At 40.2% G+C, this 13344-nt stretch overlaps 1 protein-coding gene across 2 annotated transcripts in view; it reads left to right on the forward strand.

Annotated features, from left to right (window-relative positions):
• Window positions 1-13344, forward strand: part of LOC128655677 ((E3-independent) E2 ubiquitin-conjugating enzyme) — a 109037-nt gene that overhangs the window by 47892 nt on the left and 47801 nt on the right. The window contains exons 7-9 of one of the 2 annotated variants that reach the window (XM_053709263.1): window positions 6285-6394; window positions 7112-7262; window positions 7467-7921. In XM_053709263.1, the coding sequence (XP_053565238.1) occupies window positions 6285-6394; window positions 7112-7262; window positions 7467-7921 (716 nt within the window). The remainder of the gene's footprint in view (window positions 1-6284; window positions 6395-7111; window positions 7263-7466; window positions 7922-13344) is intronic. The other variant, XM_053709270.1, reaches the window with a different exon arrangement.

Raw genomic sequence — 13344 nt, forward strand, 5'->3', positions numbered from 1 at the left:
ACTGTTTGCCTGCCTTATATAGTATATGTTTCTAGTCCTAACTATCCTCATAGTGAAATTTCAATGCCCTTCTTGGGCTAGTTCCCGCTAACCCCAGCCCTACATGCCCCAAGCCATAAAGACACTTGGAAGATCGTTTAGTATTAAGCTCAATCAGTATAGCTGACGGAAGAAGCAATTATATATTTATATCTCCCTCCACCTCCTTAGATTGAACATGTCCCCCTCATAGTATTAATTACAACCTTACTTCAACTTAGAGCCTCGCCCCCTTACTTCCCTCCTTACCTTTTTGAACGGCTCCTGCCCGTTGACTCCCCCCCCACCCCCTTATATACTAAAACTGAAGTTCCTATAGATTTAGTCCTATTTTTTCTATGACACTTTAACAATGCATGGAAATGGTCTTCATATTTATATGTGTTTCAATCTCTAAATTTCTGTCATGTTCTGTCTCAGGATATCATGTGAGAGCCTCATTGTCTGGAACAGTTGCTTTAAAGGAAGATTAGTAGAAGCCATACTGATTGAAAATGAAAACAAATTTATTTAAACAACAGAATACTTTGTTTAAGCAAATACTTGCAGAATATTTAAATATGCTACTCAGGTATGTTAAGACCACATACAGCAGGAGTGAAAATAAACAAACAAAGTAAGCAGAGATGCAGATTCAAAAAGGAAAGTCTTTCTCCTACTAATTGCTGAGTGCAGGATTTGCACAAGGCAGGATACAAACTTGCAAACTGGTAACAGGTTTAAAGGTAAAGTCTCTCTCCTTGTAATTGCTGAGTGCAGGAATTGCACAATGCAGGAAACAACTTGCAAACTGGTAACAGGTTTAAAGGTAAAGTCTCTCTCCTTGTAATTGCTGAGTGCAGGAATTGCACAATGCAGGAAACAACTTGCAAACTGGTAACAGGTTTAAAGGTAAAGTCTCTCCTTGTAATTGCTGAGTGCAGGAATTGCACAATGCAGGAAACAACTTGCAAACTGGTAACAGGTTTAAAGGTAAAGTCTCTCTCCTTGTAATTGCTGAAGGCAGGAAACAAACTTGCAAACTGGTAACAGGTTTAAAGGTAAAGGCTTTGCCCTGGTAATACCTTGTAAACAGGTGCAAAGGAAATCTTTCTCCTGGCAATGGCCAAGTGCAGGAATTGCATAAAGCAGGAAACAAACTTGTAGATTGGTAACAGGTTTAAAGGTAAAGGCTTTCTCCTGGTAATACCTTGTAAACAGGTGCAAAGGTGAAGTCTTTCTCCTGGCAATAGCTGAGTGCAGGAATTTGCATAAAGCAGGAAACAAACTTGAAGATTGGTAACAGGTTTAAAGGTAAAGGCTTTCTCCTGGTAATACCTTGTAAACAGGTGCAAAGGAAATCTTTCTCCAAAGAAGTACAGGAAACAGGTTCTGACTTGACAAAACAGATCCAATGTGAAGACAAAAATGCAGACTAAAAGCCATCCTTAAATAGGGAGGTTTTGCACAGGGTTGGTTCTGATTAATTCCAGAATTGAGAACACCTGTGTGTTGCACAGGTGTAATAACAAGTAAGGCAAATAGTTATTTATCAGATCTTTTAAGATCCATGCTATTGCTAGAACTGGCTGTGGCTCAACATGTAAGCAAACAGAAATAGCAACCACAGAGCCACAGGTTCAAATCCCCACACAGCCCCTCTTAGCAGAATGCCTCCCAGACCTTTTCTTTTTCTTTTTAATCTGGAGGCTTGGTTCCTGACAGATGCCCCCTCCAAAGAGCGCACTCTGGGCGCTCAAAGCCTGTTCAAACATCTGAAGGTGGGATTTACTAACAAGTGTTCCATTTGAAGTCCTAATACAATCAGACGGAATGGATTCTTTGCTTGGAACAGCTGCCTGAGATTGGGGACCCTTAGAAGATATCCCTGTAGGCATAACAAGAGCTGAAAAACCAAGACAGTTTTGATTTAGAGGTTCCTGATTATACCCAGCAGCTTGCAATGGACTGGCTGATGGGCAGGGTACCTCCGGGTAGGAAAAGACCTCTCCTTCAGAGTCAAGGAATTCGTTATCTGGGTCATATCTGCCTGATGGGTAGAGTACCTCCGGGTAAGGTATGACCTCTCCTTCAGAGTCCAGGAATTCATTTTCTGTGTCATTTATATCCAATTCAACCATCTCATCCAATTCTTTCTCAGTCAATGAGTAGCTGGGTGAAGGTGGTACAAGGAGGTGTGGATCTTTAGAATTGGCAGAGTCTGATTCAGCTGGAAGGTTTGTCACTTTTATGTCTGATGAGTGACTTTTGTTAGCTGGATCTCCAGCCAGGGCAGAAACAAGGTAATGTGCAGGATTTCCAGGAGGTATTTTTGCAGAGTTCCCCAATGTGGTTGATGCAGAAACAGACGCAGTGGTATGGGTAATGGATGTAGTTGGAGTTGTACTCCCAATGACCATCTGTTTCAAATCAGGTACCATTTCTTGAAGTGTGTTAGAAACGGTTGTTTGTAGAATAGATGTATTCTCCATAGCTGGGTCATCTCCAGGGGTATCATACAGTTTGCTAGTGGAAGTATAATTTGTTCCCTTAACATCAGAGTTCATTTTCAACTTGGCTGTATCTTGACTTGATCCTCTAGGAGGTCTTACTGGACACCCTGTGATGCGGTGACCAGGTCCCCCACAATAGAAACAGAGGTTAAGTTGTCTTCGCCGAATTTTCTCCTCTTCTGTTAAGGGTTCTTTAAAACCTTTCCTTGTTTGGGAGGTAACTTTAGACAAGGTTTCGGTTGGGAGAGATAACATTTCCACCAGCTCCATAAAGTTAATGAGTATGTCCTTAATAAACTTTAACACTGAATCCAATACAGCAATAATCCCAGAGGGCTCTCTTTTAGGGTCTTCACATTCTGTCATGTTCTGTCTCAGGATATCATGTGAGAGCCTCATTGTCTGGAACAGTTGCTTTAAAGGAAGATTAGTAGAAGCCATACTGATTGAAAATGAAAACAAATTTATTTAAACAACAGAATACTTTGTTTAAGCAAATACTTGCAGAATATTTAAATATGCTACTCAGGTATGTTAAGACCACATACAGCAGGAGTGAAAATAAACAAACAAAGTAAGCAGAGATGCAGATTCAAAAAGGAAAGTCTTTCTCCTACTAATTGCTGAGTGCAGGATTTGCACAAGGCAGGATACAAACTTGCAAACTGGTAACAGGTTTAAAGGTAAAGTCTCTCTCCTTGTAATTGCTGAGTGCAGGAATTGCACAATGCAGGAAACAACTTGCAAACTGGTAACAGGTTTAAAGGTAAAGTCTCTCTCCTTGTAATTGCTGAGTGCAGGAATTGCACAATGCAGGAAACAACTTGCAAACTGGTAACAGGTTTAAAGGTAAAGTCTCTCCTTGTAATTGCTGAGTGCAGGAATTGCACAATGCAGGAAACAACTTGCAAACTGGTAACAGGTTTAAAGGTAAAGTCTCTCTCCTTGTAATTGCTGAAGGCAGGAAACAAACTTGCAAACTGGTAACAGGTTTAAAGGTAAAGGCTTTGCCCTGGTAATACCTTGTAAACAGGTGCAAAGGAAATCTTTCTCCTGGCAATGGCCAAGTGCAGGAATTGCATAAAGCAGGAAACAAACTTGTAGATTGGTAACAGGTTTAAAGGTAAAGGCTTTCTCCTGGTAATACCTTGTAAACAGGTGCAAAGGTGAAGTCTTTCTCCTGGCAATAGCTGAGTGCAGGAATTTGCATAAAGCAGGAAACAAACTTGAAGATTGGTAACAGGTTTAAAGGTAAAGGCTTTCTCCTGGTAATACCTTGTAAACAGGTGCAAAGGAAATCTTTCTCCAAAGAAGTACAGGAAACAGGTTCTGACTTGACAAAACAGATCCAATGTGAAGACAAAAATGCAGACTAAAAGCCATCCTTAAATAGGGAGGTTTTGCACAGGGTTGGTTCTGATTAATTCCAGAATTGAGAACACCTGTGTGTTGCACAGGTGTAATAACAAGTAAGGCAAATAGTTATTTATCAGATCTTTTAAGATCCATGCTATTGCTAGAACTGGCTGTGGCTCAACATGTAAGCAAACAGAAATAGCAACCACAGAGCCACAGGTTCAAATCCCCACACAGCCCCTCTTAGCAGAATGCCTCCCAGACCTTTTCTTTTTCTTTTTAATCTGGAGGCTTGGTTCCTGACAATTTCTATATTCCCACACAAGAACTCAAGATGTCAGACATAGTTTTATATTTGGATTTTGGCCCCACCACTAATGATATATGCATCGTGTTATTTTGGGGCACAGTACTGAGGTTTCAAAGGGTAAACTATTATCTGCATTATGCTGTTTATGTAATGACAGTGAACGTTCTATTTCCATGTAATTCTTGTTTCTGGACTAATTCGATTTGTTTGCTGTATTTTCTCGCAACTTCAATAAAAAAATATATTTAAAAAAAAAACATAACTGACAAGCAGCAACTTTGCCTGGGATAATGGTTTGAAAAGCCTTTTGATCCATCTTATGTAATAAATAAGGATAACGTGTAAAAATTATTTGTAAATAAAAAAAATGTGTACTGTGTCTTTAAATAGAAATGTGTGTTAGCGCAACAAACCAAATAGACCTCAGGCTACCTATACACCTCAGTAGCTTTACTGAGGTGCCTACCTGTCCTGCAGCGCATAGAGGGACTTCCCTCACAGAAGAAACCATCCCCTTTTCAAATACAGAGCGGTTACAGAACCCTAACTGCCTAAAAAAACGGCTTACAACAGTAATCTCCATGACCAAAAGTTAAAGTCTAAAAACTACTATAACACACTGAGCCACCATAAATCACCTCAGTCTCAATGCCCAAACTGCCAAAAAGAAACCCCAAACATGAAGGTTTAATAAAGTCCCATATTAAATAAGACAGCTTTTAGCTGTAACAAGTGCCAGCAATCTTCTTGCAAAAGAAAATTAAAATGGCACTTGGCTGAAAGTGCTGTCCGGCAGCAGGACAGCTCACCTTGTTTGAGAGGGTACAGCACCTCGCATGGACCTGTGAAGAGAGAAAAACTGAGTAAACCTACTCAGGTTTTCTAGTTAGGGCAGCAGATTCTTGAGAAAATGCAGTGAGGATTGTACCTCAAGTGCTCAAAAGCCACCACTGCCCTACTGAAGAGACTGATGTGGACTTGGCTAGACCCCAGAAAGGAACAGGGTAAGCTTACTCTGCTAAAAATATATAATAAAATCTTGATTGAAGAAAACTTCTCATCAGACACCTAAACTTCACCTCCTCCTTGCACTACAGGCAAAGAGAATGACTGGGGGATTGTGGGTAGGGGGAGTTATATTTAACAGCTTTGCTGGGGTGCTCTGTCTCCTCCTGCTGGCCAGGAGTGATATTCCCAACAGTAATTGATGATGATCCGTGTCATTAGAAAGATATGTATAGTTTTGCTTATTTTTAAAGGGACAGTAAACCTTAAAAATAATGTTATATAATTCTGCACATAGTGCAGAATTATATAACATTATTTAGGTGCTATAGCCATAAAAGCATTTTTTACCGTTTTAATTTGCTAAAATACGGCGCTTTTACAGACCCGCTCTCTGCTGAGCGGGTCTGTTATTTTTAGTCAGCGCATCGGGCCAGCTGTATAGTCACAGCCCGGCCCGACCGCGCCATAAGACTAAGTGCAGCTCGCTCCTGTGACAGGAGCGAGCTGCACTTAGTGCTATGGCGTAGTCGGGCCGGGCTGTGACTATACAGCTGGCCCGATGCGCTGACTAAAAATAACAGACCCGCTCAGCAGAGAGCGGGTCTGTAAAAGCGCCGTATTTTAGCAAATTAAAACGGTAAAAAATGCTTTTATGGCTATAGCACCTAAATAATGTTATATAATTCTGCACTATGTGCAGAATTATATAATATTATTTTTAAGGTTTACTGTCCCTTTAAATAACATTGCTCTGATTTTCAGACTCCTAACCAGGCCCCAAAGTTTTAGGATAATGCCATCAGATACCTTCTCCAGCTTGATCCTGTTTGTGTAAAGGGTATTTTCATATGCAAAAGAAGGGGGAGGGGGGAGTGTCTTATTATCCACTTGCAGTGGGCTTTCCAGCTACCTTTTCAACAGAGCTAAACTGAGAGCTTCTAAGTTAGTTTTTAAACAGTTTTATACTGGATTTTTATATCAGTATCTGTGCATGTTATTCTTTATAGTAGTGTCTATTACATGCAGTTATATGAAACTGATTGTATACTGTCCCTTTAATGTCTGTGCTCTATTCACAGGTGCAAGTAACTGAACTTCGAGTGACGTGGATAACAAAAAGTTTTTGTTTGGGTGGCACAGACTCTATGGATCCACCATCATCTGTTATAACCCAGGAGAGCCTTCCTAGGTGAGTCTGAACAGGAAGCTTGTCATAGCGGTTATAGGAGAGTGAGTTCTACCTATTGTAAAGGGCGTGACACAGTGTACTGGGCATTTGTTACTGGTTGCACAGGGATGATTGTTGCAGTTGTGGCGCTGCGGTAACACAAAAATAGTTATGCAGGATATTTAAAGTTTTCACAAACGTTTAGAAGAGACTCTGTCTTTCCAAATAGTTGACGCCTGTAGCCCCACTTACTGAGAAGCCTTTGAATGGATGTTACATTCTCATAAATTGATTGATAACGTTTATTAAACTATTACTTATTTTGCTGCCTCTTTGCAATTTACACTTTAATCTGAAAATTCTTCATCCCTAATTAATTCTATGCTCTACCATCTTTATTTTTAAAGGTTAATTGTAGTAAAATAAGAATCTACTATATAAATCCATTAGATAATGTCTATTCCCCTGTAATAAGTAATTATGTGCAAATAATATTACATCCCATTGACATACCCATGGATTCTCTGCTCAGAAGCTGTTGGTTAGGAGATGAGGGGGTGTGCAAAATAAAGCTTTATAGAGCAGATTATTTTTTAATATACTTCAGCTTGACATGTAGGAGGGAAAGCTGAGAATGAGTTTCTTCTGTCTTTTTTTTTTTTTTTTTTAATAATTTACTCCACAAATGTCATGTCTGTAGTAAACATCTTTCTTCCTGCTGTTCACACCACCCCTTAGGGTAAAGCGTCTGGGATCCTTTGATCACACGCAGAGACACCTTGGAGAGCGGTGCTTGTGCATATTTCCCAGTAAAGTAGAACACACAAAAGTCTTATGTGAGAGCTTGGAGAAAAACTGTCTGCTTGGGGAGGTCGCCATCACTAAGAAGGTGAGACATTATTCTCTAGGAGCGTTAGAGTCTCAGACTGATGTAAGGGCTGAACCCTGATTAGCCTGCTATACAGTATCTGTATAAATGACAGTGTATTAAAATGCTTTACACTTTCTGGGAAATGGGCACAGTTTTACTGTATATTTCTAAACTGTGTGAGATAAAACATATGATCCTTAGTATTTCTTGTTTAAATCTCAGCAGATTGAAAAATTACGAGAGAAACAGATAGTGAAGATTTGTACCCGTGATATCTCTAACCCGGCAGAGGTGCTGAAAAGGAATTCGACCCCAGTCCCAGGGTCCCTCCCTGAGAGAGACGCAGAGGTAGAAACAATGACGGATGAACAGGATGGAGCACAGAGGGTCCCTGCAACCCCTGAGGATGTTCCTGCCACTGATCAGACATTTAGTAATTTTCGGGAGATGTTTAGAGACTTCCAGTTGCATACTGAGCAGGATGCAGATGATGAGGCCACTGGGGATACAGATGACACCAGTTCTGTGACCTCCTCTGCCAGCTCCACAGCATCCTCACAAAGTGGCAGTGGTGCTGGACGCAAGAAGAGCATCCCTCTTTCCATCCGGAACTTAAAGAGAAAGCACAAAAAGAAGAAAAAAAACAAGGTTTATCGAGAATTCAAACCCGGGGACAGGTCAGTAATAGAGGTTAAATTGTACCTGCATGATCCAATGTTTTCTTAAACCTGATCTTCCTTACTATAATGTGTTAAGCTTTTGTAGCAATGCGTTGCAGCCGCCCTTTAAGCTCCAATTTTTATCATGCATGAACGAGTTCTAATAACACTTGCTAAAAAAATTATTTTGCCTTTTTAAAAAAGCCCCAGATGATCGTTTCTGGCTTCTGTGGGCCTTGTCAGTGAGGTGCAGCCCTATCCCTCTATTATTTATATGCTCCAGTATAACTGAGGCCCATCTATTTAATTATTGGCCATCTATAGCTTTTGTTTCCTGCATGTAGAGTACAAAGTAATATAATACTATTAGAGTACTGACTTATGCTCTCACAAGAACTATAGAAGGCTGGAAAAGAAAGATGCAGAGCTAATAATGAGTACCTGCTGAGGGCTGGAACTAATAAACCCTGAAATTATAGAGAGTGAGTATTTGTAGGCTTGTTACTTTAATGGTCATATGGGGAGGCTGTGCAAGAACCTGTAATCACAATGATTTCATATGTTGTCTTCCCATCTAGCTACATATGGTTTGTAATGGGTAAATCCTAATCAATGGAGAATTTATTATTTTCTCCTATGGCATGAAGTGTCCACAATGTCATTCCAATTACTAGTGGGGTATTCAAATCCTGGCCAGCAGGAGGAGGCAAAGAGCACCCCAACAAAGCTGTTAAGTGTAACTTCCCTTACCCATAATACCCAGTCATTCTCTTTGCCTTTGTCAATGGAGGATATACGAAGTCGGTGTCTAAAGAATTTAATCCTTTTAATGGGTACTTTTCCCTCCAAGTAAGGTTTGGGGTTTAGCTGTGTCCACATCAATCTCTTTAGTAAGAGTAGTGGTGGCTTTTAGCAGTTAGAAGGCGGAAAGGTAGTCTTTGCTTTCCTTCTAACATTTATGCTACTCCTATATAGAAAACCAGGGTTGGTTACTCTGTTTTTCTTTTTCTTTCATGTAATTGGCAAGAGTCCATGAGCTAGTGACGTATGGGATATACATTCCTACTAGGAGGGGCAAAGTTTCCCAAACCTCAAAATGCCTATAAATACACTCCTCACCACACCCACAATTCAGTTTTACAAACTTTGCCTCCCGTGGAGGTGGTGAAGTAAGTTTGTGCTAGATTCTACGTTGATATGCCCTTCGCAGCAGGCTGAAGCCCGGTTTTCCTCTCAGCGTGCAGTGAATGTCAGAGGGATGTGAAGAGAGTATTGCCTATTTGAATTCAATGGTCTCCTTCTACGGGATCTATTTCATAGGTTCTCTTATCGGTTGTAGAGATTCATCTCTTACCTCCCTTTTCAGATCGACGATATACTCTAATATTCCATTACCTCTACTGATTCTCGTTTCAGTACTGGTTTGGCTATCTGCTATATGTAGATGAGTGTCCGGGGGGTAAGTAAGTCTTATTTTTTGTGACACTCTAAGCTATGGTTGGGCACTTTTATATAAAGTTCTAAATATATGTGTTTAAACATTTATTTGCCTTGATTCAGGATGATCAATATTCCTTATTTCAGACAGTCCGTTTCATTATTTGGGATAATGCATATGAATAATTAATTTTTCTTACCTTAAAATTGACTTTTTTCCCTGTGGGCTGTTAGGCTCGCGGGGGCTGAAAATGCTTCATTTTATTGCGTCATTCTTGGCGCGGACTTTTTTGGCGCAAAAAATTTTCTTTGGCATTTCCGGCGTCATATTTGTCGCCGGAAGTTGTTAGTATTTGCGTAATTTTTTGGACGTTTTGCGCCAAAAATGGCGTCGCCGGATGTGGCGTCATTTTTGGCGCTAAAAAATATGGGCGTCATTATTGTCTCCACATTATTTAAGTCTCATTGTTTATTTGCTTCTGGTTGCTAGAGGCTTGTTCATTAGCATTTTTTCCCATTCCTGAAACTGTCATTTAAGGAATTTGATAGATTTTGCTTTATATGTTGTTTTTTCTCTTACATATTGCAAGATGTCTCAGATTGACCCTGGATCAGAAGCTACTTCTGGAAAAACGCTGCCTGATGCTGGCTCTACCAAAGTTAAGTGTATTTGTTGTAAACTTGTGGTAACTGTCCCGCCGGCTGTAGTTTGTGATGAATGTCATGATAAACTTGCTAATGCAGATAGTATTTCCATTAGTAATGTTCCATTACCTGTTGCTGTTCCATCAACATCTAATACTCAGGGTGTTACTGTTAATATAAGAGATTTTGTTTCTAAATCTATTAGGAAGGCTATGTCTGTTATTTCTCCTTCCCGTAAACGTAAAAGGTCTTTTAAATCTTCTCATATTTCAGATGAATTTTTAAATGAACATCATCATTCTGATTCTGTTTCTGACGATGATTTTTCTGGTTCAGAGGATTCTGTTTCAGATATTGACTCTGATAAATCTTTATATTTATTTAAAATGGAATTTATTCGTTCTTTGCTTAAAGAAGTCTTAATTGCATTAGAAATGGAGAAATCTAGTCCTCTTGATACTAAATCTAAGCGTTTAAATACGGTTTTTAAACCCCCTGTAATTATTCCGGAAGTTTTTCCTGTCCCTGATGCTATTTCTGAAGTAATTTCTAGGGAATGGAATAATCTGGGTAATTCATTTACTCCTCCTAAAAGGTTTAAAAAATTGTATCCTGTGCCATCTGACAGATTAGAGTTTTGGGACAAAATCCCTAAAGTTGATGGGGCTGTCTCTACTCTTGCTAAACGTACTACTATTCCTACGGCAGATAGTACTTCCTTTAAGGATCCTTTAGATAGGAAAATTGAATCTTTTCTAAGAAAAGCTTATTTATGCTCAGGTAATCTACTTAGACCTGCTATATCTTTGGCTGATGTTGCTGCAGCTTCAACCTTTTGGTTGGAGGCTTTAGCGCAACAAGTGTCAGATCATAATACTCATAGCATTGTTAAACTTCTTCAACATGCTAATAACTTTATTTGTGATGCCATCTTTGATATCATTAGAGTTGATGTCAGGTATATGTCTTTAGCTATTTTAGCTAGAAGAGCTTTATGGCTTAAAACTTGGAATGCTGATATGTCTTCTAAGTCAACTTTGCTTTCCCTTTCTTTCCAAGGTAATAAATTGTTTGGTTCACAGTTGGATTCTATTATTTCAACTGTCACTGGGGGGAAAGGAACTTTTTTACCTCAGGATAAAAAATCTAAAGGCAAATAAAGGGCTGCTAATCGTTTTCGTTCCTTTCGTCAGAATAAGGAACAGAAGCCTGACCCTTCCCCTAAAGGAACGGTTTCTGTTTGGAAACCATCTCCAGTCTGGAATAAATCCAAGCCTTTCAGAAAGCCAAAGCCAGCTCCCAAGTCCACATGAAGGTGCGGCCCTCATTCCAGCGCAGCTGGTAGGGGGCAGATTACGATTTTTCAAAGAAATTTGGATTAATTCGATTCACAGTCTTTGGATTCAGAACATTGTTTCACAAGGGTACAGAATAGGTTTCAAGATAAGACCACCTGCAAGAAGATTTTTTCGTTCTCGCGTTCCAATAAATCCAGTGAAGGCTCAAGCATTTTTGAAATGTGTTTCAGATCTAGAGTTGGCTGGAGTAATTGTGCCAGTTCCGGTTCTGGAACAGGGTCTGGGGTTTTACTCAAATCTATTCATTGTACCAAAGAAGGAGAATTCCTTCAGACCAGTTCTGGATTTGAAAATATTGAATCGTTATGTAAGGATACCAACATTCAAAATGGTAACTATAAGGACTATTCTGCCTTTTGTTCAGCAAGGGCATTATATGTCCACAATAGATTTACAAGATGCATATCTGCATATTCCGATTCATCCAGATCACTTTCAGTTTCTGAGATTCTCTTTTCTAGACAAGCATTACCAGTTTGTGGCTCTGCCGTTCGGCTTAGCAACAGCTCCAAGGATTTTTACAAAGGTTCTCGGTGCCCTGCTATCTGTAATCGGAGAACAGGGTATTGTGGTATTTCCTTATTTGGACGATTTCTTGGTACTTGCTCAGTCTTCACATTTAGCAGAATCTCATACGAATCGACTTGTATCGTTTCTTCAAGAACATGGTTGGAGGATCAATTTACCAAAAAGTTAATTGATTCCTCAGACAAGGGTAACCTTTTTAGGTTTCCAGATAGATTCAGTGTCCATGACTTTGTCTCTGACGGACAAGAGACGTCTGAAGTTGGTTTCAGCCTGTCGAAACCTTCAGTCTCAATCATTCCCTTCGGTAGCCTTATGCATGGAAATTCTAGATCTTATGACTGCTACATCGGACGCGATCCCCTTTGCTCGTTTTCACATGCGACCTCTTCAGCTCTGTATGCTGAACCAGTGGTGCAGGGATTATACAAAGATATCACAGTTAATATCTTTAAAACCGATTTTACGACACTCTCTGACGTGGTGGACAGACCACCATCGTTTAGTTCAGGGGGCTTCTTTTGTTCTTCCAACCTGGACTGTGATCTCAACAGATGCGAGTCTGACAGGTTGGGGAGCTGTATGGGGTCTCTGACAGCGCAGGGGGTTTGGGAATCTCAGGAGGCGAGATTACCAATAAACATTTTTGAAGTCCGTGCGATTTTCAGAGCTCTTCAGTCGTGGCCTCTTCTGAAGAGAGAATCGTTCATTTGTTTTCAGACGGACAATATCACAACCGTGGCATATGTCAATCATCAAGGAGGGACTCGCAGTCCTCTGGCTATGAAAGAAGTATCTCGAATACTTGTATGGGCGGGATCCAGCTCTTGTCTAATTTCTGCGGTTCACATCCCAGGTATAGACAATTGGGAAGCGGATTATCTCAGCCGCCAGACGTTACATCCGGGCGAATGGTCTCTTCACCCAGAAGTTTTTCTTCAGATTGTTCAAATCTGGGGACTTCCAGAAATAGATCTGATGGCTTCTCATCTAAACAAGAAGCTTCCCAGGTATCTGTCCAGATCCAGGGATCCTCAGGCGGAGGCAGTGGATGCATTGTCACTTCCTTGGAAGTATCATCCTGCCTATATCTTTCCGCCTCTAGTTCTTCTTCCAAGAGTGATCTCCAAGATTCTAAAGGAGCGTTCGTTTGTACTGCTGGTGGCTCCAGCATGGCCTCACAGGTTTTGGTATGCGGATCTTGTTCGGATGGCTACTTGCCAACCGTGGACTCTTCCGTTAAGACCAGACCTTCTATCTCAAGGTCCTTTTTTCCATCAGGATCTCAAATCATTAAATTTGAAGGTATGGAGATTGAACGCTTAATACTTAGTCATAGAGGTTTCTCTGACTCAGTGATTAATACTATGTTACAGGCTCGTAAATCTGTGTCTAGGGAGATATATTATCGAGTCTGGAAGACTTACATTTCTTGGTGTTCTTCTCATCAATTTTCTTGGCATTCTTTTAGAATTC

Source organism: Bombina bombina, chromosome 1, assembly GCF_027579735.1.
Source record: "Bombina bombina isolate aBomBom1 chromosome 1, aBomBom1.pri, whole genome shotgun sequence".
NCBI classification, from domain to species: Eukaryota; Metazoa; Chordata; class Amphibia; order Anura; family Bombinatoridae; genus Bombina; species Bombina bombina.